At 36.1% G+C, this 26938-nt stretch overlaps 1 protein-coding gene across 1 annotated transcript; it reads left to right on the top strand.

Annotated features, from left to right (window-relative positions):
- The first annotated feature begins 2007 nt into the window (after nucleotides 1–2007).
- On the top strand, nucleotides 2008–26706 carry LOC105444905. Its single transcript, XM_030986037.1, has 8 exons — nucleotides 2008–2179; nucleotides 3153–3317; nucleotides 16171–16338; nucleotides 17105–17269; nucleotides 22358–22522; nucleotides 23265–23429; nucleotides 25526–25690; nucleotides 26287–26706. The coding sequence occupies exons 1-8, from the start codon at nucleotides 2174–2176 to the stop codon at nucleotides 26704–26706; spliced, it is 1419 nt and encodes a 472-aa protein (XP_030841897.1). The 5' UTR covers nucleotides 2008–2173.
- The last annotated feature ends 232 nt before the right edge of the window (nucleotides 26707–26938 follow it).

The raw sequence follows: 26938 nt of genomic DNA on the forward strand, positions 1-26938 counted from the left end.
TTATGTGTGTTTTGGTCTGGTGATTCCCACATCCACAAGTGGCTTTCTTTGCTTTGTTTGTATAGCGTGTTAGTGATGATCGGGTCGTTTGCTGCACAGAAATGAAGAAGCTTTTTTCTCCTGGGATTGGCCTCCCCCAGTCCATAGTGACCTATAACCTGGTTTCATTGCTTGAAGTCTGATTCTACCTTTGCATTTAGGTCGCCCATTGCTATAAGAATGTCTTTTCGTGGAGCTTTCTTTATCATTGCTTGCAGTAGGTTGTAAAATTCCTCTATTTCTTCTTCACTGTTGGCTGTGTTTGGAGCGTAGATCTGTATTTTGGTCAATGATCCTGTCTGTACTTCAAATCTTGCTGAAATAATTCTTGGTGAGATGGGGTTGTAGCCAAGAAGTGCATTTTGGGCTGTTTTGTTTAGAATCAATGCAACTCCTTCTCTATGAATTTTATCTTTCCCAGAGCATAGGATTCTGTGTCTATCATGGGTGAAGTCTCCCATGTCTGTCCGATGGGTTTCTGTAATGCGATGATTTACCATTGAAATCCTTTTAGTGGATGTAGCAATATGTCTAAGCTTCCAGGTTGGAGCAGTGTACGCACATTCCATGTCCCAATTCCAATCTGTTTTTTGTTGTTAGTAGTGGTGCTTTCCTTGTCGGTGGTTCATCAGTAGCAACTCCCCCATTAGGCTTTTGAGCTGCTGCGTTATTATTCTCTGCTTGTTGCAGGACCACGGGCTGGGTTGGCAGGTTAAAAAACAGATTTTACTTAACTCATTAAGACACAGTGGTCCACGCGTGTGGAATAATCTTTCAGAGGAAATAAAGAGTTCAACAAATATAACTTCATTCAAAGTAAAGTTGAAAAGGGTATATATTAATGATTATTCAAATTAATTTCTTTTCCATTTAATTTACAATTACCATTACCCCCCCCCCCCCCACACCCTCCCTGTATGATTGCTGGTGTTTGTTGGTGTAGTGTGTTACTAGGATTACCTAGTTAATCTGTATAACTTTGTATTTTTGTTATTGCTATTGTTTATACCATGTATTTCTCCCTTTACTGGGAACTACTCTGTACAAGTTTTTAGAATTTTGTTTGTAGTTTCTGTTTTTTCTTAATGTATATTTGCCATTTTGTATATATTAAAATATTGTTTTTATGCTTGAGAAGAATTAATGAATTGAACTGAACTAGTGTGTTCTTTTTATCAAAAGACAAGAAATAAATTTGAAAATAAAATCTATTCAGTCATTTTTGTTGAGAATGTTATGAATACAACTATGCAACTAATGGAATTTGTGTGAAATGTAAGAATACAGTCAGCAATTAGTACATAAAACATGTGCAAGTATAGACGTGCTGCTTAAATATATTCACAAATAATGCAGGTCCAGACTCTCAAGCTTCATGGTGACAAGTGTATCACACCAGCCTCATCACATCACCTAGCAGGAGCACTGTGTGCCATGCCAAACTTGACTGACCTGACACTTGAAAGGAATTTCAAGGATGAGTTCTACTCTACATTGAAAGCAAAGGCATCATCCATACAGGTATGTGTGTCATAATGTACATGTCATGGAGGGTCATTGATCCAGAGCTGCCAAGTAGCACAAATTTCTTGTATTTCGTACGGAAATCAACTTAAAATACGGACGTGCATTTTTTCATGTTAAAATACGGAAGAAGAAAAAATCAGTTGTGTATAAAAAAAAATAATTAATTGTGTATTAGCCTATGGGCATGGCTGGTGCGCACTCCGTGCGCTGAAAGACGTGTGTCGACTTCGGATATCCGTTTGTATGTTTACTGTGCATGTGTGCGGTGCTTCGAGCATCGATTGTCTGCGTGTGGGACTGAAGTGGAATCGGTGCTGCAACTTGCCAATATGCGTACACGTGTGTGTTTGTCTACTAATTGCGCATGCGATGTGACTATGAGTCAAGTGCTAGTGACGTCATCGCATCGTATCGTGCTCATGCATCTGTGGACAGTGTCAGTGTTGCTTTTTGGTTTGATTTGATATTTAATGTCGTGGGAATATCAAGATGTCTTCTAAGTCAGCTCTACCACGCAAACAACTATTCAAGGAGGAATATTGCAAACGTTGGAAGTGTATCATTAGGTCAAGGAGGGTCAGAAAAGACTGAAGGAATTGTCCAGTCAATGACGGTAATGAATGTTCATTAGATAAGTAACATGTATGTGTACTTCTAAGGGTTTTATTTTGTTGAAAGGGCAAATTAAATGCATTAAGTTTAATGCGTTAAGTCCATTGTGCAGTGCTTAGTGTACAACACAATTGTTCACGTGTGGGACGGAAATGTAATAAGTAATTGAACATTGCCAATTTTTAGTCAAAATACTGATTTGGGGGGATAAGAATACTGAAAATGCAAAATAAAACTTGGCAGCTCTGTTGATCGACCGGAACAGCAGTAATAGTTATATGTTGCACACGTATATATGTTTTTTTTTCAGACCACCCTTTTATAAAGGTCATTCACTTGGCGCATTGGAACAGTCCTGAAACATGAAATAAAAACAAACTACACATGAACCGATACTGATTCACTTGAAATTAAAGTCTGTATAATATTGTCATTGTTTTGATCAATATTCAAAATCCAACCTTTCCCACGTTTGATTGATATGAAAAATATGTTGTACAGTTTTTTAAGAGCCAATTTTTATAAAGGCTTGTATTTACCAAACTGAACCATAGAAACAAACCTTACTTTAATAGGGGTCTTGTGCACATGGAATCCAGAGATATACAAACCTTTAATACATTAATAGCAAATGCATATTTCTGGGTACCATTAATTTCAGTGTTAGTAGAAGTAGATTTACCAATGTAAACAGGTTGGAAGCCCTATAAAGTAAACATATAGAATTAATAAAAAATCACTTGTACTAAATCATCCTCTCCATAGATACTTTAGCGTGTTCTTTTTCTCAATAGACAAGAATCAAATTTGAAAATAAAATATATTCTATGTTTTTTTGTTTAGAATGTTATTATGAATACACCTTTGTAATTAATTAAATTTTTGTGAAATGTAAGAATACAGTCAGAAATTAGTAAACAAAAGATATGCGTGTATATACGTGATAATTAAATATATTCACTTATATAATGTAGGTCCAGACTCTCAAGCATGATGATCTCATGTTTCTCACACCAGCCGCATCACATCACCTTGCAGAAGCACTGTGTTTGATGCCATACCTGAATGACCTGAAACTTGGAAAGATTATCGATGAGGAGTTCTACTCTACATTGAAAGCAAAGGCACCATCTATACAGGTATGGGTGTCCTAATGTAAATGTAATGGAGGGTCATTGAAAGAAAGAAACAGCAGTAATAGTTATATAGTGCACATGTTTATATACATGTTTTTTTTCCTTCCAAACACCTATTGGAATATTGGAACAGTTGAGACAGTTGGAATAAAGGCAAACTACACATGTTCTGATTCAGTTGAAATTCAAGTGCTATAAGATTGACATTGTTTTGATCAATAACCAATATCCAACGTTTACCAATTTTGATAGTAAAAAAAAAATCATATAGTTAGGCGCCTTGGATTAATTCTCATGTGCGAGAAGCAGCGGCGTTTTAACCTAAGCACGCATGCAGGAAAGCTGCTTTGAGGTAATCCCGGATGCGGGATTTGCCCACGAAAAGCCGCATTGTGTGTGTCTGAAAGACGGTGACGTCTTTTTCAAGCCAGAAAAACCGCGATCAATTTTTCATCCCATTGAAAGATTCGTCATACTTGTTAAGCTCTCTCTGCGGCTAAACTAAGTTATTTTAGCTTAGCTTGAGTTTGTGTCTAATTAGCATTGTACTCTGTATGTTTGGAATGGATCATATGCACAATCTAAACACAGTTTAAAAGGGTTGTTTACAGGTAATAAGACCTGTTTAAAAATTCAAAAAGCTGTTTTATAGTAATGAACTGTTAACAGGTAACTGGGAGGTGTCAATCTAGACACACAGGTTTATGGGAGCCCCATTCAAATTTAATTCTCCAGCAATTAATGGAAATAAAGACTTGTGGGATTTTTTCTCTCTCGCCGGTATAAACAATTATGTGCTGGCCATAAAGCCAATGTGTTGATTCATGAATTCTTGTTTGGAGACTATGCTATTCCATTGTCATTTATCTCATAGAGGCAAAACGCATTTTACATAAGGTTTTAATATTATTTTTTCTTTGAACTTGGTATAAAGCCCTCTCCAAAGAAAATATTTTCTCTTTCTCCTGTTCATCTCTTTTCCTCCCTCTCTTCTCTTTCTCTCTCTTTTCTCCCCTCTCTTTTGTTTCTTCACTGGCCACCCATTATGGGTGCAGTCTGCCTCCCTATCCGCATTCTGCCCCGTGCCCCCCTCCCCCGTACGCCAGTGTTTCTCCGGCTTATTATTATCATTATAATCATCATCATATTATTGTTATTATCATTATTTAGATGGGGAGGGTGATGAATAATGAAAGGAAAGCAATGAATTATAAAAATTTGTTTATAAATGTTTAGAAATTTTGGTTGATTTTACTCTTCCATGCAATAAATCTCATTAAAATGTGAAAACTGCACTCATTATACATTCTTTTTCTTCCTCCCTCTCCCAGGTATACTAATGTGTCTCCGGCTTTTTTTGTGGTTAGGTGGGGGTTTAGAAATTTGCGTTAATTTTCCTCACATTAACAAAATCTTATTAAGATATATCAATACACTTGCACAAGATTACGATTCAAGATACTTTATTTCTCCAATCATGCAAAATATAAACTAACATCAATTGCTCCTGTTTGTTGTACTTTCATATTATTCATTATAATCAGGTTTTTTTCATAAGCATGTCCATTTTTCTCTCACATGAAATTCTTGGAGCAGCGTATTAACTCCGGGATGTCTGTCCCACAGATATTGACTTGCGCTGAGACCTTTCCATACACAGAATTCTGATACTGCTGGTACTTCACTGGGAGCAGCGTAATCCGCGCTCGCCCTGAAGAAATCTCCTTACGGCAAGCACCCTAGTGCCTCATAATCCGCCCTTCTATTGTTCAAGTTTATAACTATGACAACGAACTTTACCCTTGGCCACGTTCATTGTTCTTCTTACGTAACATAGATGTAGATAGGCCTCAGACATAACTCTTTTCGTATAATCATTCTATATACCGGTAGGTCTAAAATGCCTTCAAATATTTTGTGCCTTTTTTGTTTGTATATACTTTGTCACTATACTTACAAACTATAATTTTCAAAATTTGCCAATACTACCAAACTATTACGTTTTCCCTATTATCTTCCGCTCTAGAATCCTATTATTTATTTACTTTTATTTGTTGTGTCCTTTTCATATTTTACTTGTCTCTCTCTTCAAGATTTCTTCTGTTTTTGTAGGGGTATTTATGCTTCCAACTTTCTCTCACTCTCTCTTTCTCTCTCTCTGTCTGTCTGTCTCTTTCTCGCTCTCTCTTTGTCTATCTGCCAACGTCGTTTTCCATCTTCATCTTTCATATTGTTTTCTATTCCACCATTTGCTTGCAATATAATATAATGAAAATACACATTCAATTCATTCTGTCTGTATGATGGACATAATCATCTATTTTAAGCAAAGCGTGACCAAGGAATGTTATATATAATTATATATCTTTAAAAAAAATATTATTTATATATATTTGTATACCGGTATTATTAATAATATACACGCATATTATGTGAGTGCATATACGTAAATTAGAATTTAAAACAAATTGTTCGTATTATTCGGCAATAACAGTCATAAACTGACGACTTGCCTAAATTAAACAACAATAACAACGACAGTCCATTCACCGGCCTGTTTGCGTGAGAAGATGGAGCTGGTGGATTATTCCAATGATAGAAAACGATAGTCGGATTATCTGAACTATGGTCTGCCCATTTTCATTCGCTTTGTTATGATCTGCAGTGAAAAAACAGGAAGTCTATTCACGTTTTTGGTTTTGTTTTGTTTGCATCCACTAAATACTAGCTTCAGGCGTTTGTATTTCATCAAGAGATTAAGAAATATAACGCGAACATTCAGAAGAAGCTAAAATGAACGGAGAGAAGAATATTACAGTACAATAATAATTATAAGAAGTAAAACTTTTGAATGTAAGTCTCTGTTGCATCAAACTGATATCAAAAAATGATGTTAATATACGTCGGACATTATACTTAAAGGGACTTGGTACCATTGTTCAGATAAGAGATAGTGGTGCTAAGGTAGGGACTTCAATGTTAGATGTACAATTAAAGATAATCTGAAAATTTGAGTGAAAACGGACCATTATCCATGGTACAAATTGGGAAAAACTGATCTGATCGATTCCTTAATTCTCCCAACTATATTATTACAATTTAATTACATTTTAGGTGAATGGAAATTGTCACAAAGCAATAAAATGGCTCAACATTCCATTCCAGACATTTAAGTGTTGACAGATTTTTTATAGCCTGTTTTATGTCTTTTTTCATGGAAAAACGGTTGGGAAAATTCAAAAATGGTCGGGAGAATTTACTGTTAATCACTGTTAGAGGGTGTCATACATCGACTCGACTCCTTCAAAGAAAACCATAAATATCTTTGTGGTTTAAGAATTTGTTCAGGATTTTTTGCATGTCAGAGGGTTAGTACAGTAGAAGAAATATAGTTACGGTAGTAACATTTTATACAAAAATTAAGCAATTTTTTCATCAACCTTCAACAATGTTACCAAGTCACTTTAAGCGAAAAGATATAAACAAACACAACAGAAAGAAAAAAAGAGCCTGGGGGGGGGGGGGGTGATTAGAGAGACAAATACCATAATAATGAATACAGTACAGACTACGTCCAACTTTCTGTCTCTCCAACCCCTCTCACTCATATTGTTGAACTCTAAATATGATATCCATCTTCCTTCGCTTGCTTTTATGTCAACCTCAACTAACAATATGATTTTGTGGGTCTTGTTTCCCTGTTTAATACTTTTTTCTTATCTAATTACCATTCTTTCGCTCAAAATCTATCACAATCACTAACATAATGGCGCATAAAATGTTAACGCAACGTAGCCATAGTATGAAAGGCGAGTTTGATTAAGGGGGGGGGGGGGAGGGGGTCTAGGAACAAAAGGGAAGCGTCGACCCATGTATTGTTTGTGACATCCATTCAATAAACTACTGTTTAATGTGCGGAGTTGGGCAAAGGCAACATTGAATGTCCGAGTTAAAATTATTAGGAGCCAGAGCAAATAACACTGAGTTCCTGTAGGAAATAGATTTATTCAGATGGTCATATCTCAGCCAATACTTCACATATGTTTTCAATATTTGGACATTATATTTGATGCTCTTTCGGAAAAGAAATTCAAATCATAGATTATTTTTATGCCTCCGTTACGAAGTAGCCGGAGGCATTAGGTTTTTGGGTTGTCCGTCTGTCCGTACGTCCCGTTCTCGTGATCGCGTTATCTGAAGAACCTATTGATGGATTCCTGCCAAACTTTGGTCATGTATGTATCTTGCAGAGCTGATGAACTGATTAGATTTTGGGGTCACGAGGTCAAAGGTCACAGGGCTCATGTATGCAAAAACAGCTCGTGATCGCGTTATCTCATGAACCGATTGATGGATTCCTGCCAAACTTAGGTCATGTATGTTACTTGCAGAGCCGATGAACTGATTAGATTTTGGGGTCATGAGGTCAAGGTCAAAGGTCATGTGGCTTATTATGTATGCAAAAATATCTTGTGATCGCATTAGATCAGATTGATGGATTCCTGCCAAACTTAGATCATGTATGTATCTTGCAGAGCCAATGAACTGAGTAGATTCTTGGGTCATGAGGTCAAAGGTCATGGGCTCATTATGTATGCAAAAATAGCTTGTGAACTCATTATCATTAGATGGATTACTATTTAACTAAGGACATCTTGCAGAGCCAATGAACTGAGTAGATTTTAGGGTCATGAGGTCAAATATCAAAGGTTCATATATGTATATGAGAAATTGCTTGTAATCACGATATTCTGAGAACCTGTTAATGGATTACAATTGAACTTCAATTAGAAAAATGTCTTCTGTTTTGGTTTGTAAAATTGCTCTATAACGGAGGCATCATTTTCAACTGTGCGCATTCGAAGTTCCATCTATTTTTTTAAAATTATTTTTGTATTGCTTCAAATCAAAGATATTTACAATCGTTCATTATAACATTTGATCTGCATAATAAATACAATACAATTCAAAGTAAACAAATGAATATGTAAAAGAATTAATCAAATATCAAATCAAATACAGGTCTCCACTTTTGTTCGTGTGTATTCTGTTTTCCTTTTCTGAATGCAATTATATGTTCTACTTGTTGAAGAAAATCTAGTTCTTTTGTAAAACGTAAAAATGAAAGATTTTTTTCTTCATACTTTGTTTTATAAATAAAATATTTTGCATAAAATATAATTGTATTCATAAGATGTGAGTTTTTTTGCCCAAAACAAAACAAATATCTAGGTATGAAATTTTTTGAGTGTATACATTTTTTCTTAATAACCAAGAATTTATATCAGACCAAAATTGTTGAATTTTAGGAAATGTACAAAACAAATGCAATCAACTTTGTGGTTCTTTTTTACAGAAATTACAGACTGGAGAGTTGTGTATGCCGATTTTATACAAATAATCATTCGTCGCCAAACGGCGGTGGATGAATTTAAATTGAAATACACAAATCTTTGTGTCTAGCGTTACCCAATATATAATTTCAAATCTATTCTGCCATTGAATTAAGTCTCTCAAATTAACATTCAAATCGTATGACCATTTTTCACACTGATTCGTATTCAATAAATTTGAACAAAATGTAGACGCTAATTTTACATAACAGGGCTTGGTTACTTTTTTAAATCTAATAAATTTCATATATCCATCTTCTTCTCGTTCTTGTCCTAAATCACCTATTTTCAATGTTCTTTTCCTTTCTTTTTTCATGCAAAATAGCAATGCAAAATATTCTAAATAACATCCTTGATTCAACTGTAAAATTTCCTGTAACTCCAAAAAAGGTTTAAATGTTCAATCTATTTTTTTGTTATATCTTTTACAAACAAAATTCCTTTATCAAACAAGTTTTTATACATAATCATTTTTCCATCTATTTTGATATGAGAGTTATTCCATAGCGATTGATTCATAATATCTTAAAATTTCACGGGGTTGTAGTATCTGTAGTGTGACCAAGCATAGAGAACATCTTTCCAAAATCCATTTATGCCGCTATAATCCAAATCATTTCCTACAAAATTGCACAATAATATGTACACTCCACCTATTTGTTTAGTATTGGCATAAAACAACTTTTTCCAATGACCGTCATTTTGTTCGTCCAAAACTCTTTTTACTCATGCAGTTTTTAGGGCTTTACAAAAACTATCTATATGCATCATTTTTAATCCACCATCGTTCAAATTATTATACATAATACTTCTCTTTATTCGGTCACCTTTATTGTTCCAAATAAATTTAAATAATCTTTTTTGAAGAGTGTCAAAGAACTTTTTAGGTGGGTTAGGAGTGTTACTAAATAAATATACAAACTTTGGAATCACAAGTGCTTTGATTACTGCAATTTTTCCAACTAATGACAAACTCCTGTTAATCCAAACCTTTAGCAAATTATCAGTTTCTTTAATGTTTTCTTCAAAATTTAAATCATATAGATCAAATTCATCTGAGACAGGTATTTTTATACCTAAATAAATTAATGAATCAGAAACCCATTTAAATTTCTTATCTATACATAAAGTACCCTGAAAATTACCTAAACGAACGATATTGCTCTTCTCTATGTTTTTTTTTCAAACCTGATATACTTGCAAATTGTGATAACATATTACAACATTTTTCTAAATTATCTTCAGTCGCTGATAAATAAATAACAGTATCATCTGCATATTGACTAAGTTTCACTTCCGAGTCGTTTACACGGATCCCTATAATATCATTTGATTGTCTAATCAACACCCCTAAAATTTCAGCACCAATTAAAAATAAATATGGTGAAAGAGGGCAACCTTGTCTTACACCCCTCTGTATATTGAATGACGGTGAGGAATATCCATTTTTAAGTACACAACCTTCAATGTTATTATAAAGTGTTTTTATCCATTGAATACAATTTTCCTTAAAACCACATTTCTTTAAGCATATGTACAAAAAATTCCATTCTAAAGAATCAAATGCTTTTTCGAAATCAATAGAAAGAGCAAGACCACCTACAAAATTTGATTTACAAAATTCTATCATGTCTAAAAACAAACAAATATTTTCTCCAATGTGTCTTTTTTTCATAAAACCAGTTTGATCAGAACAAATTAAGAGTGGAATTACCTTTTTTTTATTCTATTTGCTATTATTTAAGCAAATATTTTATAGTCTGTATTTAATATAGAAATTGGACTCCAATTTTTCAAATATAAATTATCTTTTCCTTGTTTAGGGATTAAAGTAATTATTCCTCTTCTCATTGAGGGACAAAGTTCACCATTTTCAAAACATTTATTAAATACCTGACATAGATCATCTTTTAACTCTTGCCAGAACACTTTATAAAAATTAACAGAAATCCCATCTGATCCGGGTTTTTTATCATTGGGCATAGACATTACTGCTTCAAAACGTTCAGCTTCTGTAATAGGACCTTCACATAAAACTGCAGATTCTTCTTCTAAAACAGGTAAGTCATATTCATCCCAACAAAATTCATTGTTTTCCTTTTCCGTTTGTCTAGTTGAATACAGTCTTTCGTAAAAATTATTTTCTTCAAACAAAATATCTTTTGGCTCAATCACTAGTCTCCCATCGACAGATAATCTTGTAATATGTATTTTTATCAAAATTCATTAAAAAAATATTGTGTATTCTTTTCCCCTTCAGCTATCCAAGTTGTTCTTGTACGAACCATTACACTTCTTATGTAAATTTTGTATAAACTAATCAATTCCGTTTCATAAACATCAATCAATTCTTTCAATTCATTATTTCGAGGATCCAAAGTTAAACGTTGTTGTGTTTTTTCGATACTTTTCTTAATTCATCTATATTTCGATTATTTTATTTTTTATTTAATTTAGACAAATGGGTTATTTTTTGCTTTATTTCAATTAAAATATTCCCATTGCCTTTCCATTTTTGTTTCCTCTTATCTTTTCATTCATCAATAGAGAAGAATTAAGTTTCCAAAAACCAGGTCCCCTTTTAGGGACTGATTGATTGATTTCAATGGTTATAGCTGAATGGTCACTGCGTTAGCTAAACTTAATATCACATTCATTAACAAACTCCCGTAGCCTACTAGAAATAAGAAAATAATCGATTCTACTCTGAGAACCATTAGATTGCGAAGTATATTGAATCTTACATGAGTTTTCAACACACCAAATATCAATCAAATCATAGTCCTCTTTTAAAATTTCAAGGCAGTCATAACAATTTAGGTTGATATTGTTTGAAGTTGGGTGTCTATCTAGAAAGGGGTTTTGTACCGTGTTCCAGTCTCCCCCAATAATTAGAGGCTCGGATCCATACGTTCCTAATATATCATGTAATTTATTTAATACATTACAATAGTCGCTATTGGGACCATATACATTGACAGCAGTAAAATTTGTATTATCATGCATTACATTTAATAAAAGAATTCGCCCTTGACCATCTCTGTGGATTGAGGAAATTTTCAAATTACTATTCGATTTAATCAAAATACATACTCCTGCGCTGCAAGATGTACCATGAGAAAAATAACATTTAAATCCCCATTCTTTATTACACTATGTATTTCTTGTAAAAGAAATATATCAAATTGCATGTTTCTTAACCAATCAAACATGCATCTTCTTTTTAATCTATCTCCTAGACCTCTTACATTGAGAGAACATATCTTAACATGAATTGTATGGTCAGCCATAATCTGTTGATGCATAAATAATTTTACAGTCGAATGAAATTGTTTTAAAGTTAATGAAGCCAATTGACATTATATAATACACGACAAATAAAAACAGCAAAACAGAGTACATACAAAATAAAAACGACAAAACAAAACAAAACAAAACAGAGATCGGGTCATTGAACATTTGAAATAAAAACCTAAAATGTGGACGTTGCTCCTTTGCAATCATCTTGTCCGCCTTAGTAAATAGTCGTAGGGCAAAACAAAACAGGAGCATCTAATATGTTCAGAATGTAGGCTTTGCTTATCAACCTACAGTAAATTCAAAGTGTTTATGGTTTAATAATATTGTTTTGTTGTCGGAGTCAATCGTATAAGCAGGCCATGTAGCTCGGTTATGTCTGATAATCTGAGGGTTTTTAGTGGACCAGGAGCATCTTTTGGACCGGTTTTGTACTTGATCACTCTTGGCACCGAGTAAGGGATGAACGCGAATTTGTTGTCTTGTCGCATCTTCTTCACCTTTACCATCAGCCGCTTGTGTTCTTCCCTGGTGTCTTTATGTACGTGATCCCCCAGCTGCTGTACGCCTTCCCCTCGGTGTGCGATGCGCCCTTCAATCTCGACCTCATGCATATATATTCAAATTTGTAGATAAGAACTTGTCAGCGTAAGTTGCGCAGTCTACCTCTTCTTCACCCTCAGGAATGCCGTGTAGGATTATGTTCTTTTCTTTGCTGCGGTTGACTAAGTCTACCACATTCTTACGGATCTCATTTGCATATTCGTAGTCTGCTTTTCTCACACGAATCTCACCCACATTTTCTTTTAATTCCGTCACCTCATTTTCAAGAAATTCTACACCATTTTCTAGATCTATTAATCTTGTGTCTAAATTCTTTAGCTTCTTCTCAATGCTCGTAACTTTTTCAGATATGTCGTCCACTTTCTTGCAAACTTCATCCAATATTGACACTTTTTGTAGTATAGTACGTAATAGCGATTCTGTGTTGTCAGTAGGAACCGTTTGTCCGAGGGTTCCTGTAGCTGTGGGCGTGGCACTTTCATTTTCCAATATTTGGTCTGTTTTTCTCCTTGTTTGTCTTCCGAACTTGACCTTCGAGATCGCTTAAAGTTAAACATATTTGTTGCTTGTAGTATATATGGCTGAAAATTGAATATAGTAGTTGAAAGCCGATGAAAAACTCAGTATTTACACGCAGCTCCGTTTGTCTTGCTTGACATTAAGGGCGCCCTTAGATTATAGTTGACGTCACACTTCACCACTTATTTTAAATTTGTTTAATACCAGTGTAACTGTGTCAGATTCTTTTCATTTCATATATCTGGGGACAAACCTTTGATAGACTTTTGGTCTTTTTTTGTTCCTCACATTTTTATATAACTTCAAGTTGATTGTTTTATTGAATTCTCTCCCACGATCCTATTCTATTATTTTTGTCTTAATTCATCTCCTACCTCTCTTTTTTCCTCCCTCTCGATCACTCCTATTGTTTCATTACATATTTTTTTTATTTCTGAACTCTAAATATAATATCCATCTTTCTTCTTTGATAAAATGTTACGTTAAAACGATTGTCAAGTCTGGGTCGTTGCTAAGATTTTTTTTAGGCATGATTGTGTAATCAAAGAAAATAATACTAAGCTGGTAGAATTGTTGTATATACTTTAATTTCTATGTTAAGTTTCACTCAATCATTGAGTAATTAATGTAAATATGTATTGAAATTAAGGAAATAAATACCTCGCTTGAGGATAAAAGAAAAAAATTAAGGCTGTTGCTGTTGTTGTTGTTACTGTTTTTATGCCTCCGCCACCGAAGGTGGTGCCGGAGGCATCATGTTTTCGGGTTGTCCGTCCGTCCCGTTTGAGAACCATTTAAGATTTAAACTTAAGACTCGGGAATAGTATTTATCACCATAGGAAGACGATCTGATTAGATTTTGGAGTACGTAGGTCAAAGGTCACAGGTCACAGAGGTCAACTTATGAAATTCCTTGTATTGAGTTTGTTAGCGCGATATCTCAAGAACCATTTGAGATTTAAACTTCAAACTTAAGGATAGTATGTATCACCATAGGAAGACGATCTGATTAGATTTTGGAGCACGTATGTCAAAGGTCAAGGGTCACAGAGGTCAACTTATGAAATTCCATACATTGAGATTGTTATCATGATATCTCAAGAACCACTGGAGATTTAAACTTCAAACTTAGTGATAGTGTGTATCACTATAGGAAAACAATCTGATTACATTTTGGAGCACGTAGGTCAAAGGTCAAGGGTCATAGAGGTCAACTTATGAAATTCCATACATTGAGATTGTTATCATGATATCTCAAGAACCACTGGAGATGTAAAAACTTCAAACTTAAGGATAGTATGTATCACCATAGGAAGACGATCTGATTAGATTTTGGAGCACGTAGGTCAAAGGTCAAGGGTCACAGAGGTCAACTTATGAAATTCCATACATTGAGATTGTTATCATAATATCTCAAGAACCACTGGAGATTTAAACTTCAAACTTAATGATAGTGTGTATCACCATAGGAAGACAATCTGATTAGATTTTGGAGCACGTAGGTCAAAGGTCAAAGGCCACAGCGCACATTATGAATGCAAAAACAGCTTGTGATCGCGTTATCTCAAGAACCGATCGATGGATTCATGCCAAAATTAGGTCATGTTTGTTACTTGCAGAGCCAATGAACTGAGTAGATTCTTGGTTCATAAGGTCAAAGGTCAAAGGTCATGGGCCCATTATGTATGCAAAAATAGCTTGTGAACGCATTCTCATTAGAACTGACAGATGGATTACTATTTAACTCAGAACATCTTGCAGAGCCAATGAACTGAGTAGATTTTATGGTCATGAGGTCAAAGATCAAAGGGTCATATATGTATATGAGAAATTGCTTGTAATCACAATATTCTGAGAACCTGTCAATGGATTACCATTGAACGTGAATTCAATTTTTTTTTTCTGTTTTGGTTTGTAAAATTGCTCTATAACGGAGGCATCATTTTCGACTGCGCGCAGTCGAATTCCATCTATTTTTTTACGTCGCTTTCATTGCTGAAGGTCATTTTTTTCGCCATTCATTTATAACTATTAAACAATCTTTTCATAATTAGTCAAGTGTATGGCCCATATGTTTATAAGTGTTCCAGAAGTCAAATATTGTTTAAGATAACCCAACAAAATTTAATAAAGTTTGGAAACGAAAACGTGACAAATGAAGCTACAACAAAGCGAAACATATTTAAAGGAAGAAAAAGCATTAATGTATAATTTTTCTTAATAAGTTATCCCTTCGGAGGAAGGGAATCTAAATTCTGACCCTACATAGCAGGGGCCGCGGAGCGTTTTTGAGAGTAGGGGGGGGGGGGGGGGGGGGTCTGAGCATGCGAATAATCTATACACCCCTTTTTCAGAGCTTTTATGAAACGTGTCTACTAAAAAAAAGCCCCAGCCACCCGGTTCCGCGGCCCCTGCATAGTTTGAGAGTTAAAAACACATGGCAGACCAGGCCTTTAGAGGGCGGTCAACTGGTATCAGTTGAAAGCACTATGAGTAGGTCACGCTCTGTGGTGGAGTCGTTTGAGCGGATTAGGATGATTGGGGCTTTCACGCAAACTAAGCCACGTTGCAGGAAGCAGGCGTGATTACAGCCACTCGAATTGATCCAAGGCGCCTAATAAGAGTCAATTCCAATAAAGTTTTGTATTTACCAAACTAAATCATAGCAACAAACCTTCTGACTTACGGGTCTTGTGTACATGAAATCTAGAGTTATGAATACCTTCAATACATTGATAGCAAATGTGTTTTTATGGGTATTATTAATTTCAGTGTAAGCAGGATAAGGTCTTGTCAATGCAAACTAGTTGGAAGCCTTATAAAGTAAACATATAGAATTAATAAAAAATCACTCTTACTAAATCATCCTCTCCATAGAAACTTTAGTGTGTTCTTTTTCTCAATAGACAAGAATTGAATTTAAAAAGAATATCTATTCTATGTTTTTTGTTGAGAATGTTATTATGAATACAGCTATGTAGTTATTAAAATTTGTGTTAAATGTAAGAATGAAATGAGAAATTAACAAATAAAAGATAAGCATGTATTTACGTGACACATAAATATATTCACATACAATACAGGTCCAGACTCTCAAGATTGATGAACTCCTGTGTGGTCCCTCACCAGCCGCATCACATCACCTTGCAGAAGCACTGTGTTCTATGCCAAACCTGACTGACCTGACACTTGGAAAAATTCTCCATTATAGGTTCTACTCTACATTGAATGCAAAGGCATCATCCATACTGGTATGTGTGTCCTTATTTAAATGTCATGGAGGATCATTGATTTACAGATACAGCAGTATTAGTTTTATGGTGCACATGTATATAATTATGTGGATATTTTTCCAAAGACCCTTTTTTAAAGGCCATTGATTTGGTGTATTGGAACAGTCATGAAACATGGAATTGAAGCAAACAACGCCTGTACTTATTCAGTTGAAATTTAAGCGTGTATAAGATTGAAATTGTTTTGACCAATAATTAATATCCAATGTTTTCCAAGTTTGATTGATAGTAAAAAAAAAAAATATATAGTTTTTTGAGAGCCAAGTTGAATAACGGCTTGAATTTACTAGACTAAACCATAGCAACAAACCTCCTGACTTACGGGTCTTGTGCACATGAAATCCAGGATTATGAATACCTTTAATACACCAATAGCAAATTTATATTTATGGCTATTGATAATTTCAGTGTTAGTAGAATTGGACATATCAATGCAAACAGGTTGGAAGCTCTATAAAGAATACACGATAGAATTTTGTTTAAATCACTCGCATTAAATCACCCTGTCCATAAAAAACTTTAGTTTGTTCTTTTTCTCCATAGACTAGAATTAAATTTGAAAAGAAATTCAATTCAATCATTTTTGTTGAGAATGTTATTATGAACACAACTATGTAATTAATGGAATTTGTGTGAAATGTAAGAATACAGTCAGCAATTTAAAAGTACATGAAGCATATGCCTGTATAGACGTGCTGTTCAAATATATTCACAAACAATGCAGCTCCAGACTCTCAAGCTTCATGGTGACAAGAGTCCCACACCAGCCGCAGCAATTCACCTAGCCGAAGCAATCTGTTCTATGCCAAACTTGACTGACCTGACACTTCGAAGGAATCTCAATGAGGAGTTCTACTATACATTGAAAGCAAAGGCATCATCCATACAGGTATGTGTGTCCTAATGTACATGTCATGTAGGGTCATTGATCGACAGATACAGCAGTACCGTAAATCTCTGTGTGTAAGGCGCCCCTGTGTATAAGGCGCACCCCTATTTTGTTGTTGTTGTTGTTGCCGAAAACCCACGCGGAGAAGGACTTCCATTTAACATCGAGGTGCAGTTGAAGGCGCCGATTTGTGCTTGTGAACTTGTCACAAATAATAGTAACAATGTCGATTTTAGAAGAATGTGTAAGATCATTAATGTAACTTAAAAACAGTTGAGTAGAACCTTGTGGTACGCCATGTGTGATAGAAGAAAAATTTGAGTAATTATTATTATAAACTACATATTGAGATCTATTAGAAAGATTTCTTTCAAACCAAGATGACAGACAAATTTGAGTGTTGTTGTAGTTTCCGAGTGGTGAGTCAACACACAGATTACTGAGCTGGGAGACATTGCCAGGCATAGTGCCAGGCATTCAGCTATTTTAATGAAGAAATATGTTATCATGTTCATGAACAGAGGCTTAAAACTCCAAAACATGTACACACACACTCAAAAACGATATGTCATGATTTTAAAATAATGGGAAAATAAACATCAGTGTCTCCAAACTCAAACTTTTGCCAACAAATCTTGCGCGCGCGATCGCTCGACAATCAGTACAGTGACAAATACTAGATACACAGTACAATCTAGTAAACAAAGTACATCCATGAATGCCACGCCACGCTTAGCTAGCTTGTGCCTCGTTGATCGACATGGCGCTATGAATGATTCACGAATTCATGCCGAGCCTTCATACAATATGAATGGCTGAGATCACGTAAAACGCGGCAAAATGAGGTAGTGTAAATACGTCACAGCGAGGGCTTGGCCCTGGGGCTTGCGTGATGAATGGCTCGAGCACTAGCTACAGCGCATGGTAGTTAGAACAAACCACAATACCACATGTCGGTCATTTGTAAAATTAATGAATATTCATTACAGATTCGGTTAAAAGGAGCGAGAAATGCTTAACGGTTTTGATGAATACAGTCGTTTAACCGTCAGTTAAACGTTTTGACTCGGGCTTATACCAAACTAAACCATATTAAGAAACCTCCTGACCTAGGGGTCTTGTCCAAATGAAATCAGAGTTATGAATACCTTTAATACATCAATAGCAAATGTATATTTATGGGTATTATTAATTTCAGTGTTAGTAGGAGTAGGATTATCAATGTAAACAGTTTGGAAGCCCTATAAAGAATACATATAGAATTTGTTTTACTATCACTCTTACTAAATCACCCTCTGCGTAGAAAGTTTAGTGTTTTCTTTTTCTCAATAGACAAGCACTGAATTTGAAAATAAAATCTGTTTAGTATTTTTTGTTGAAAATGTTATTATGAATACAACTATGTAGTTTTTAAAATTTGTGTTAAATGTAAGAATGAAATGAGAAATTGGTACATAAAACATATGCATGTACCGTGTGAGTCAAAAAAAAGTTTACAACCTAGAAAATTGCTCATTATTTTTCAATTCATCTATGAACAGTAAATTATTATTCTTCTTCTCTAAGTGCCATATCGTTTGACCTCGGCTCCTAGCCTTCTGTATTAGTACCACTCCCAGTTCTTCACTCCTCTCTCTTCCAACAATTTTTGCAGACTGTCCATCCAAAGTATCCTCCTTCTTCCCCTACTCCTTCTTCCCACAATTTTCCCTGTCAAAGCAAGATTCTCTAGGCCTTCTTTACGTGTAATGTGACCCATGAACTTCAACTGCCTAATCAACATCTCACGTATCATTTTCCTTTGCACTCCAGCTCTTGTAAGAACTTCCTCATTACTAACTTTGTCAGTCCAGGGGATTTTCATCATTCTTCTTAGAAACTACATTTCACAACTTTCCAGACGCTTTTTAGTATCAGAGGCTAAAGTCCATGTTTCACTACCATACATAAGTACTGGGTAGATGTCACAATTCAATACTCTCATTCTGGTCCTCATACTCATTGTTCGATTTGTCAGAATTTTGCCTAACTTCGAAAATGCAGATTTAGCGAGAGCTATCCTCTTGATCTCTGTCTCACATCTGGCATCCTCGGTAATCATGCTGCCGAGGTAGTTAAATGAGGAGACTTGTTTAATGATCTGTTCTTTCAGTTTCAAGTTACATTTTGGACTGCCCTTCTTGGATACCACCAGGCACTTTGTCTTGGTATAGTTGATCTCTAGTCCCATTCTCTCACATTCTTTTACAACTACATTCAGGAGTCTCTGGAGATCTTCCTCTGATTCAGAAAATAAAACAGTGTCATCAGCATATCTATTATTTGTGATTGAATGGCCACCCACTTGTATCCCATTTTCATCTTCCAATTCTCTTAGAATGATTTCACTATACATATTGAACAGGTCTGGCGACATAACACAACCCTGTCTGACTCCCCGTTTGATGTTGATATATTCACTACACTCTCCTTCTACCCTGATGCATGCAAACTGATTCCAATATAGACTTTGTAGCAGTCTTATATCTTTCCTATATATATCAAGCTTTTTCAGCTCTTCAAACAGTTCTGAATGTCTTACTCTATCAAAAGCCTTTGAATAATCAATAAAACACATGTACACATCCTTTTGCATTTCGACTGCTCTCTCCGTTATATTTCTAACCACAAATATTGCATTTCTTGTGCCCGCATCCTTTACAAAACCAAATTGTTCCCTTCCGACCATGGGAGTTATTTTACTTCTTGCTCTCAAAAGCAAAATCCTTAAAATAATCTTAGTGATATGGCAAATAAGGCTGATTGCCTTATATTGCTCACAATTCACGGCTCCCGGTTTTTGGGGGAGAGTAATGAAAATGAATCTGCCCAATTCATCTGGAAATGTTCCGTCATCATATATTTTGTTGATAGTTTCTGTTAATCTATCAACACCATATTCCTCTAATGCTTCAAACATTTCAGTGACCACACCATCTGGTCCAGCTGCTTTGTTCTTCTTCATCTTTGACATTGCCCAACGGACTTCAGATTTAAGAATTTTCTCCCCTTCGACTTCATCTGCAAATTCGGCATTGCTTCCCTACTATCCTCAAAAAGTTTGCCAATGTATTGCGTCCACCTACTCATTTTGTCCTTCATTTCAAACAGGATTGACCCATCTTTTCCTTTGATACAGCCAGGGTTTGAACAACCAGACTTTTTACCTGAAATTTCATTTATTCTTTGGTAAACATTACTATTCTTATCATTTCTGCACATTGTTCGTTTAGCCAGCTCTCTTTTGCCTCATTACACTTTTGCCTCATTTGTTTGTTTAGGTCCCTATATTTCTTGCATTGTCTATTTCCAATTTTCTGTCTATCTTTCATCATTAAAAGAATCTCCTCTGTCATCCATTTGTTCTTTCTTTTTCTCTCTTTTGTCGGCACATACTCTTCCGCTGTTTCTACCAGAATATTTCTCATCGTCTCCCACATGTTTTCTTCACCTTCATCTACGAGCAACTCAAACCTATTCTTTACTTGTACAGTAAATTCCTGACGTATGTCCGGTTTACTCAACTGTTTAAAATCCAATATTTTCACAACTTTTGGCCTCTTGAGTTTCTTTAATTTGCACTGGAGTGTACATATTACCGGCACATGATCACTCCCGCAGCCAGCCCCTGGATAAGTTTTTGAGTGTTTCACTGCTCTTTTAAATCTGCTATTTATGTCAATATAGTCTATCTGGTTTCTGACGATGTCGCCATGACTCTTCCAAGTGTATACTCGTCTAGGGTGTTCCTTGAACCAAGTATTAGTGATGACCATGTTCTCCCCCTCACACCACTGAACCCATCTGTCCCCACGTTCATTCCTTTCACCAATTCCATGCGGACCTACTGCATTGCCCTCCGTACCATGACCGACTTTAGCGTTCAGGTCTCCCAGGACAATGACAATGTCATTCGATTTGCACTGAGATTTAGCTTTATCTAAGGAATCATAAAAGGTGTCAATAACTTCGTCAGCACTATCTGCCGTTGGTGCATAAACCACTTTGATTGAGATGTTAAAAGGGTGTCCCTGTAATTTCACTAGGAGCACCCTATCACTTACACACCAGTGTCTGAACACACTCTTTGAGATATCTGGATCCAGCAGTAACCCCACACCTCTTTCATGCTTTTCACCTCCTGCATAAATCAATCTGTACTCATCTATCACAAACTCGCCGTTATTCAGCCATCTTGTTTCATTTAATCCCAGTATGTTGACATTTAGCCTCATCATCTCTTGTTTAACATTCTCCAGCTTGCCGCTCTGATACAGTGTTCTCACATTCCATGTTCCAACTCTGATGGTATTCCTATTGCGAACAGTAGCTTGTCGACGGTCGGGGCCCACCTGTCACCCATGGGACACCCTACCGGGCGAGGTGCTTGTCCCTTGAGGTAGACAAGCCCCCTTTACGCCTTTGTCTTTTGCTATTATACATCTTATGAAAGAGTGTTTTATCCCAAGTCATTTGGTACCATTTTTGTGTGGTATGTGTTCACGCTTGGATGAACAGGTGGCATTGTTTGCGAGAGTGCAAAAATCGAATTACGCCAAAGTGATGCCTACAGTATGTATTATGTTGGGATTAGCGAGTGAGAGAATGGATTGAATGTATCAAATGAAATGCATTGCATATGTTTTTTTCAAAGGGCAAAGTCACACACACCCACACACACGCGCACAAATGTTAGTTGATATTTGATATGTGTGGCATGATTAATTTTGCTAGGGGTGTTATTTGGATCTGCAAAGACCAAATTAATACCCAAATCCCAATTTTTTTATTCAAACATAACATAGACAACTTTGGCGCAAGTCGATTTTTGCACTCTCGCAACAATGTCTCCTGTTCATCCAGGCGTGAACACATACCACACAAAAAATGGTACCAAATGATTTGGGATAAAACACTCTTTCATAAGACATATAACAGTTTAATGTTCATCAATGATTTTTTTAATAATTAGCAATTTTCTAGGTGTAAACTTTTTTTTGACTCACACTGTATAGACGTGCTGCTTTAATATATTCGCATATGATGCAGGTCCAGAATCTCAAGCTTGATGATGCCCAGGAACTCAAACCAGTCTCATCACATCACTTTGCAGAAGCGCTGTGTACTATGCCAAACTTGACTGACCTGACACTTAAAGGGTATCTCAAGGATGAGTTCTACTCTGCATTGAAAGCAAAGGCATCATCCATACAGGTATGTGTGTCCTAGTGTACATGTCATGGAGGGTCATTGATCGACAGAAAACAGCATTAAGTGTTATATGCTGCACATGTATGTATGTGGTTTTCTTTCCAAACACCTTTTTTAAAGGCCATTTACTTGGTATATTGGAACAGTTATGAAACATTGAATTCGAGCAAACTACACCTATACTGATTCAGTTGAAATTGAAGTGCGTATAAGATTGACATTTCAGTGACCAATAATCAATATCCAACCTTTTCCAAGTTTCATTGGAAGGAAAAATATGCCATAAAGTTTTTTAAGAGCCAATGGTTATAAAGGCTTTTATTTACCAAACTGAACCATAGCATCAAACCTCCTGATTTAGGGTTCTTGTGCACATGAAATCCTGGATTATGAATAACTTTAATACATCAATAGCAAATTTATGTCCATGGGTATTTTTAATTTCAGTGTTGGTAGGAGTTGGACTTATCAATGCAAACAGGTTGGAAGCCCCATAAGAATACATATAGAATTGTACACAAAATCACTCTTACTAAATCATCCTCTCCATAGACCCTTTAGGGTGTTCTTTTTCTCAATAGAAAAGAATAGAATTTGAAAATGAAATCTATTCAATCTTTTTTGATGTGAATGTTATTATGAATGCACGTTTGTAATTGATTGAATACAGTCTGAAATTAGTAAATAAAAGATATGCATGTATATACCGGTACGTGATACTTAAATATAGTCACATACAATGCAGGTCCAGACTCTCAAGCTTGATGATCTTGTGTGTTTCACACCAGCCTCGTCACATCACCTTGCAGAAGCACTGTGTTCTATGCCATACCTGACTGAGTTGACACTTGGAGGGGTTCACAAAGAGGAGTTCTGCTCTACATTGAAAGCAAAGGCATCATCCATTCAGGTATGTGTGTTCTAATGTACATGTCATGGAGGGTCATTGATCGACAGAAATCAGCAGAAAGTGTTATATGGTGCACATGTATGTGTGTGGCTTTATTTCCAAAAACCCTTTTTGAAGGTCCCTTTTGCAGCCAACATCAAATTCTGTAGAACCTTGCAGGAATTGCGAATATGTCATGTATATCCTATCTGTGAAATTTAAACATTAGCATTGTCCTAATATTCAAATTATGCAAGGAAATCCGTTTACTTGCTAGATTTCACTGTCGGACACTAATGAGTGACTGACTGGCTTTTTTATTCTTTGGTAATAACATACATAAAATGAGCTGTGAAGGGTACATGAGCATTTGTCTACATCAATAACCCACTTCTTGTAATGGCCAAAATTAAACTGATTGAATCTTTGCGCAGCACAAAACGTACAACCATTCGGTATAATGGTCTGAAAATCAGACTATTACTTATTATCTTGGTAGCACTTGAGTCGATTTGAGAAACTAATAGTCGTTATTTTCCCACTTAAAAGACATTTTCAAGCCCCCCTTCCTTAAGGAAGTTCTAAATTAGTATTATCTTTTAAATGCTGTTGGAATTTAAACTTTTCATTTTTTGGGCCTGCAAATAAATGAATTGAATTGAATTGAATTGAATGGGACATGATACCTTTTAACTCCATTCACTTGGTATATTGGAACAGTTATGAAACATGGAATAAAAGCAAACTACACATGCACTGATTCATTTAAAATTAAAATATATATATATAAGATTGACATCGTTTTGATCAATAATCACTATCCAACCTTTTCCAATTTGATTGATAGTAACAATAATAAGTCATATATTTTTTTTAGAGCCAATTTTGATAAAGGCTTGAATTTACCAAACTGATCCATAGCAACAATCCTCCTGACTGTAGGGGTCTTGTGCACATGAAATCTAGAGTTATGAATACCTTCAATACATTAATAGCAAATGTGTACTTATGGTTATTATTAACTTCAGTGTTATTAGGAGTATGACTTATCAATGCAAACAGGTTGGAAGCCTTATAAAGAATACATATAGAATTTTAAAACAATAAAGATCATCCTCTCCATAGAATCTTTAGTGTGTTTTTTTGTCAGTCGACAAGATTTGAACTTAAAATTAAAATCTGTTCAATCCTTTTTGTTGAGCATATTATCTTGAACACAACTAATCTTACTAAATCACCCTCTCCATAGAAATTTTAGTGTGTTCTTTTTCTCAATAGACAAGAAATGAATTTGAAAATAAAATCTGTTCTGTATCTTTTGTTGAGAATGTTATTATGAATACAACTATGTAGTTATTAAAATTTGTGTTAAACGTAAGAATGAAATGAGAAATTAGTGTTAAATCATATGTGTGTATACCGTATTTGCCGGCGATAAGGCCACACCCCCAACCTTGACATTTCGTAGAGGGAAAAAGAAAAAGAACGAAAGGAAAATAAAACAGATGGACCAAACAAAATAATCGTAATTTTCTTGCAGAACACTATTTTTTCTACAAACTGATACCAAATTCATCAATATTCTTATAAATTTACAGGTAGTTTACCTAAAAAAATATCGTAATTTAGCAAATCTTCATAGACTTTAAAGCTAGTACTGTATCGCAGGCAGATTTGGTATCCTACATATACCCCTACCACAATGTGCGGTGTAATACAAATTTGCGACTTCGGCTGGATGCACACTTGCGCAGTTGCGTTGCAATAGCACAAACTTAGAGCTAGATCTACCGGTAGATTTTTTTAGAAAAATAAATTATGCAGTATATTTTCGTCTTCATGTCAACAATGCAACATAAAATTGTTGGTAAGATGTGTGGAGTTATTCTAGAAATGTCCTGTACCATTGCTTAGTCATTGTAGTCCCATATGTCCGAATGGACGTGCTGTTTTGACCGCTGAATTTTTAGTTGTTGCGCAAAGGTCGCACCCAGACTTTTTGATATTTTCTCTTCCGAAAATACTGCAGCCTTTTCGCAGGCAAATACAGTGGCCTTTTCGCCGGCAAATACGGTAGATAAGTTGCTTACCGGTAATTATATTCACTAACAATGCAGGTCCAGACTCTCAAGCTTCATTATAACCAGTGTCCCACACCAGCCTCATCGATTCACCTAGCCGAAGCGCTGTGTTGTATGCCAAACCTGACTGACCTGACACTTGGAAAGTTTATCTTCGAGGAGTTCTACTCTACATTGAAAGCAAAGGCATCATCCATACTTGTATGTGTGTCCTTATGTAAATGTCATGGAGGGTCATTGATTGACAGAAAAAGCATTAATAATTATATGGTGCACATGTATACCGGTATATGTTTTTTTTCTTCCAAACACCCCATTCTTTAAAGGCCATTCACTTGGTATATTTGAACAGTCATGAAGCATGGAATAAAAGTAAACAACACATGTATTGATTCAGTTGAAATTCAAGTGTGTATAAGATTGACATTAACAGTAGGCTTGCGGATGCACCATGTGAGAGAGAGGGAGGATTGAGAAGTCCTGAAAAGGGTGTGTAGTCTTGAAAAGGACTGTTTGTTATCTTTCTTGGCTTATAGTTCTAAGGAGAACTATAGGGTTGGAGAGGATGGGTGGTGGGAGTGGCTCGACGTTTCAAACAGGTCGACTATCCGTCGTCAGGAGTGGAGAATAGCTGGCGTGCATGAGCTTAAGTCACCGGGTTGCGGATGTGGGGGTACTATACATGACCGTGTGGGCTTGAGTAACCGGGGTGTGGACTTGGGCGGTCTGCTTGTCCGTCTGGGCTGGAGTCTCCAGGTTGCGGATTTGGGGGAGCTTCGAATCGGATTGGGGCTCAGTGTTGTGGCGTGGCGTTGAATTTTGATGACATACACACCGAATCCGAGAAGCCATCAAAATTCACCGCCACAACACCCTGCCCCAAGACTCGGGATTATACATCAACGTCATCTGGAAACCCCTCATCAACAAGTACCCGGTCACTCCTCCTCTACCACTGCCATCACCACCACCTTCACCTCCCCCGCAGACACCCGTACATCAACCACCGCTACCCGCCGAACCCACAAAGAAGCCGCCAGCCTCACAGCTACAATGCACAGCAGACGATAGCAGACTACAACGCCACCTATGTTGGGGACACACAGCGTCTCGCCGTCAGCACACCCCACTCATGGATTCGAAGCTCCCCCAAGTCCGCAACTCGGAGACTCCAGCCCAGACGGACAAGCAGACCACCCAAGTCCACACCCCGGTGACTCACGCCCACATGTTCATGTATAGTACCCCCACGTCCGCACCCTGGTGACTTAACCACTTGACTGCGAGCCACGTACATGTACGTGGTCTTGCATGCCCTGTACGCACCACGCACATGTACGTGGTTAGGGCATTGCACTTTCAAGACCTTAGCACTGCAAACTGCCTAGCCCTGCTGTGTAATTAGCACTTCAATGATGTTATACATGTCTCGAACAGTAGATGGCATTC

Source organism: Strongylocentrotus purpuratus, unplaced genomic scaffold (assembly GCF_000002235.5).
Source record: "Strongylocentrotus purpuratus isolate Spur 01 unplaced genomic scaffold, Spur_5.0 spur5_scaffold_15, whole genome shotgun sequence".
NCBI classification, from domain to species: Eukaryota; Metazoa; Echinodermata; class Echinoidea; order Camarodonta; family Strongylocentrotidae; genus Strongylocentrotus; species Strongylocentrotus purpuratus.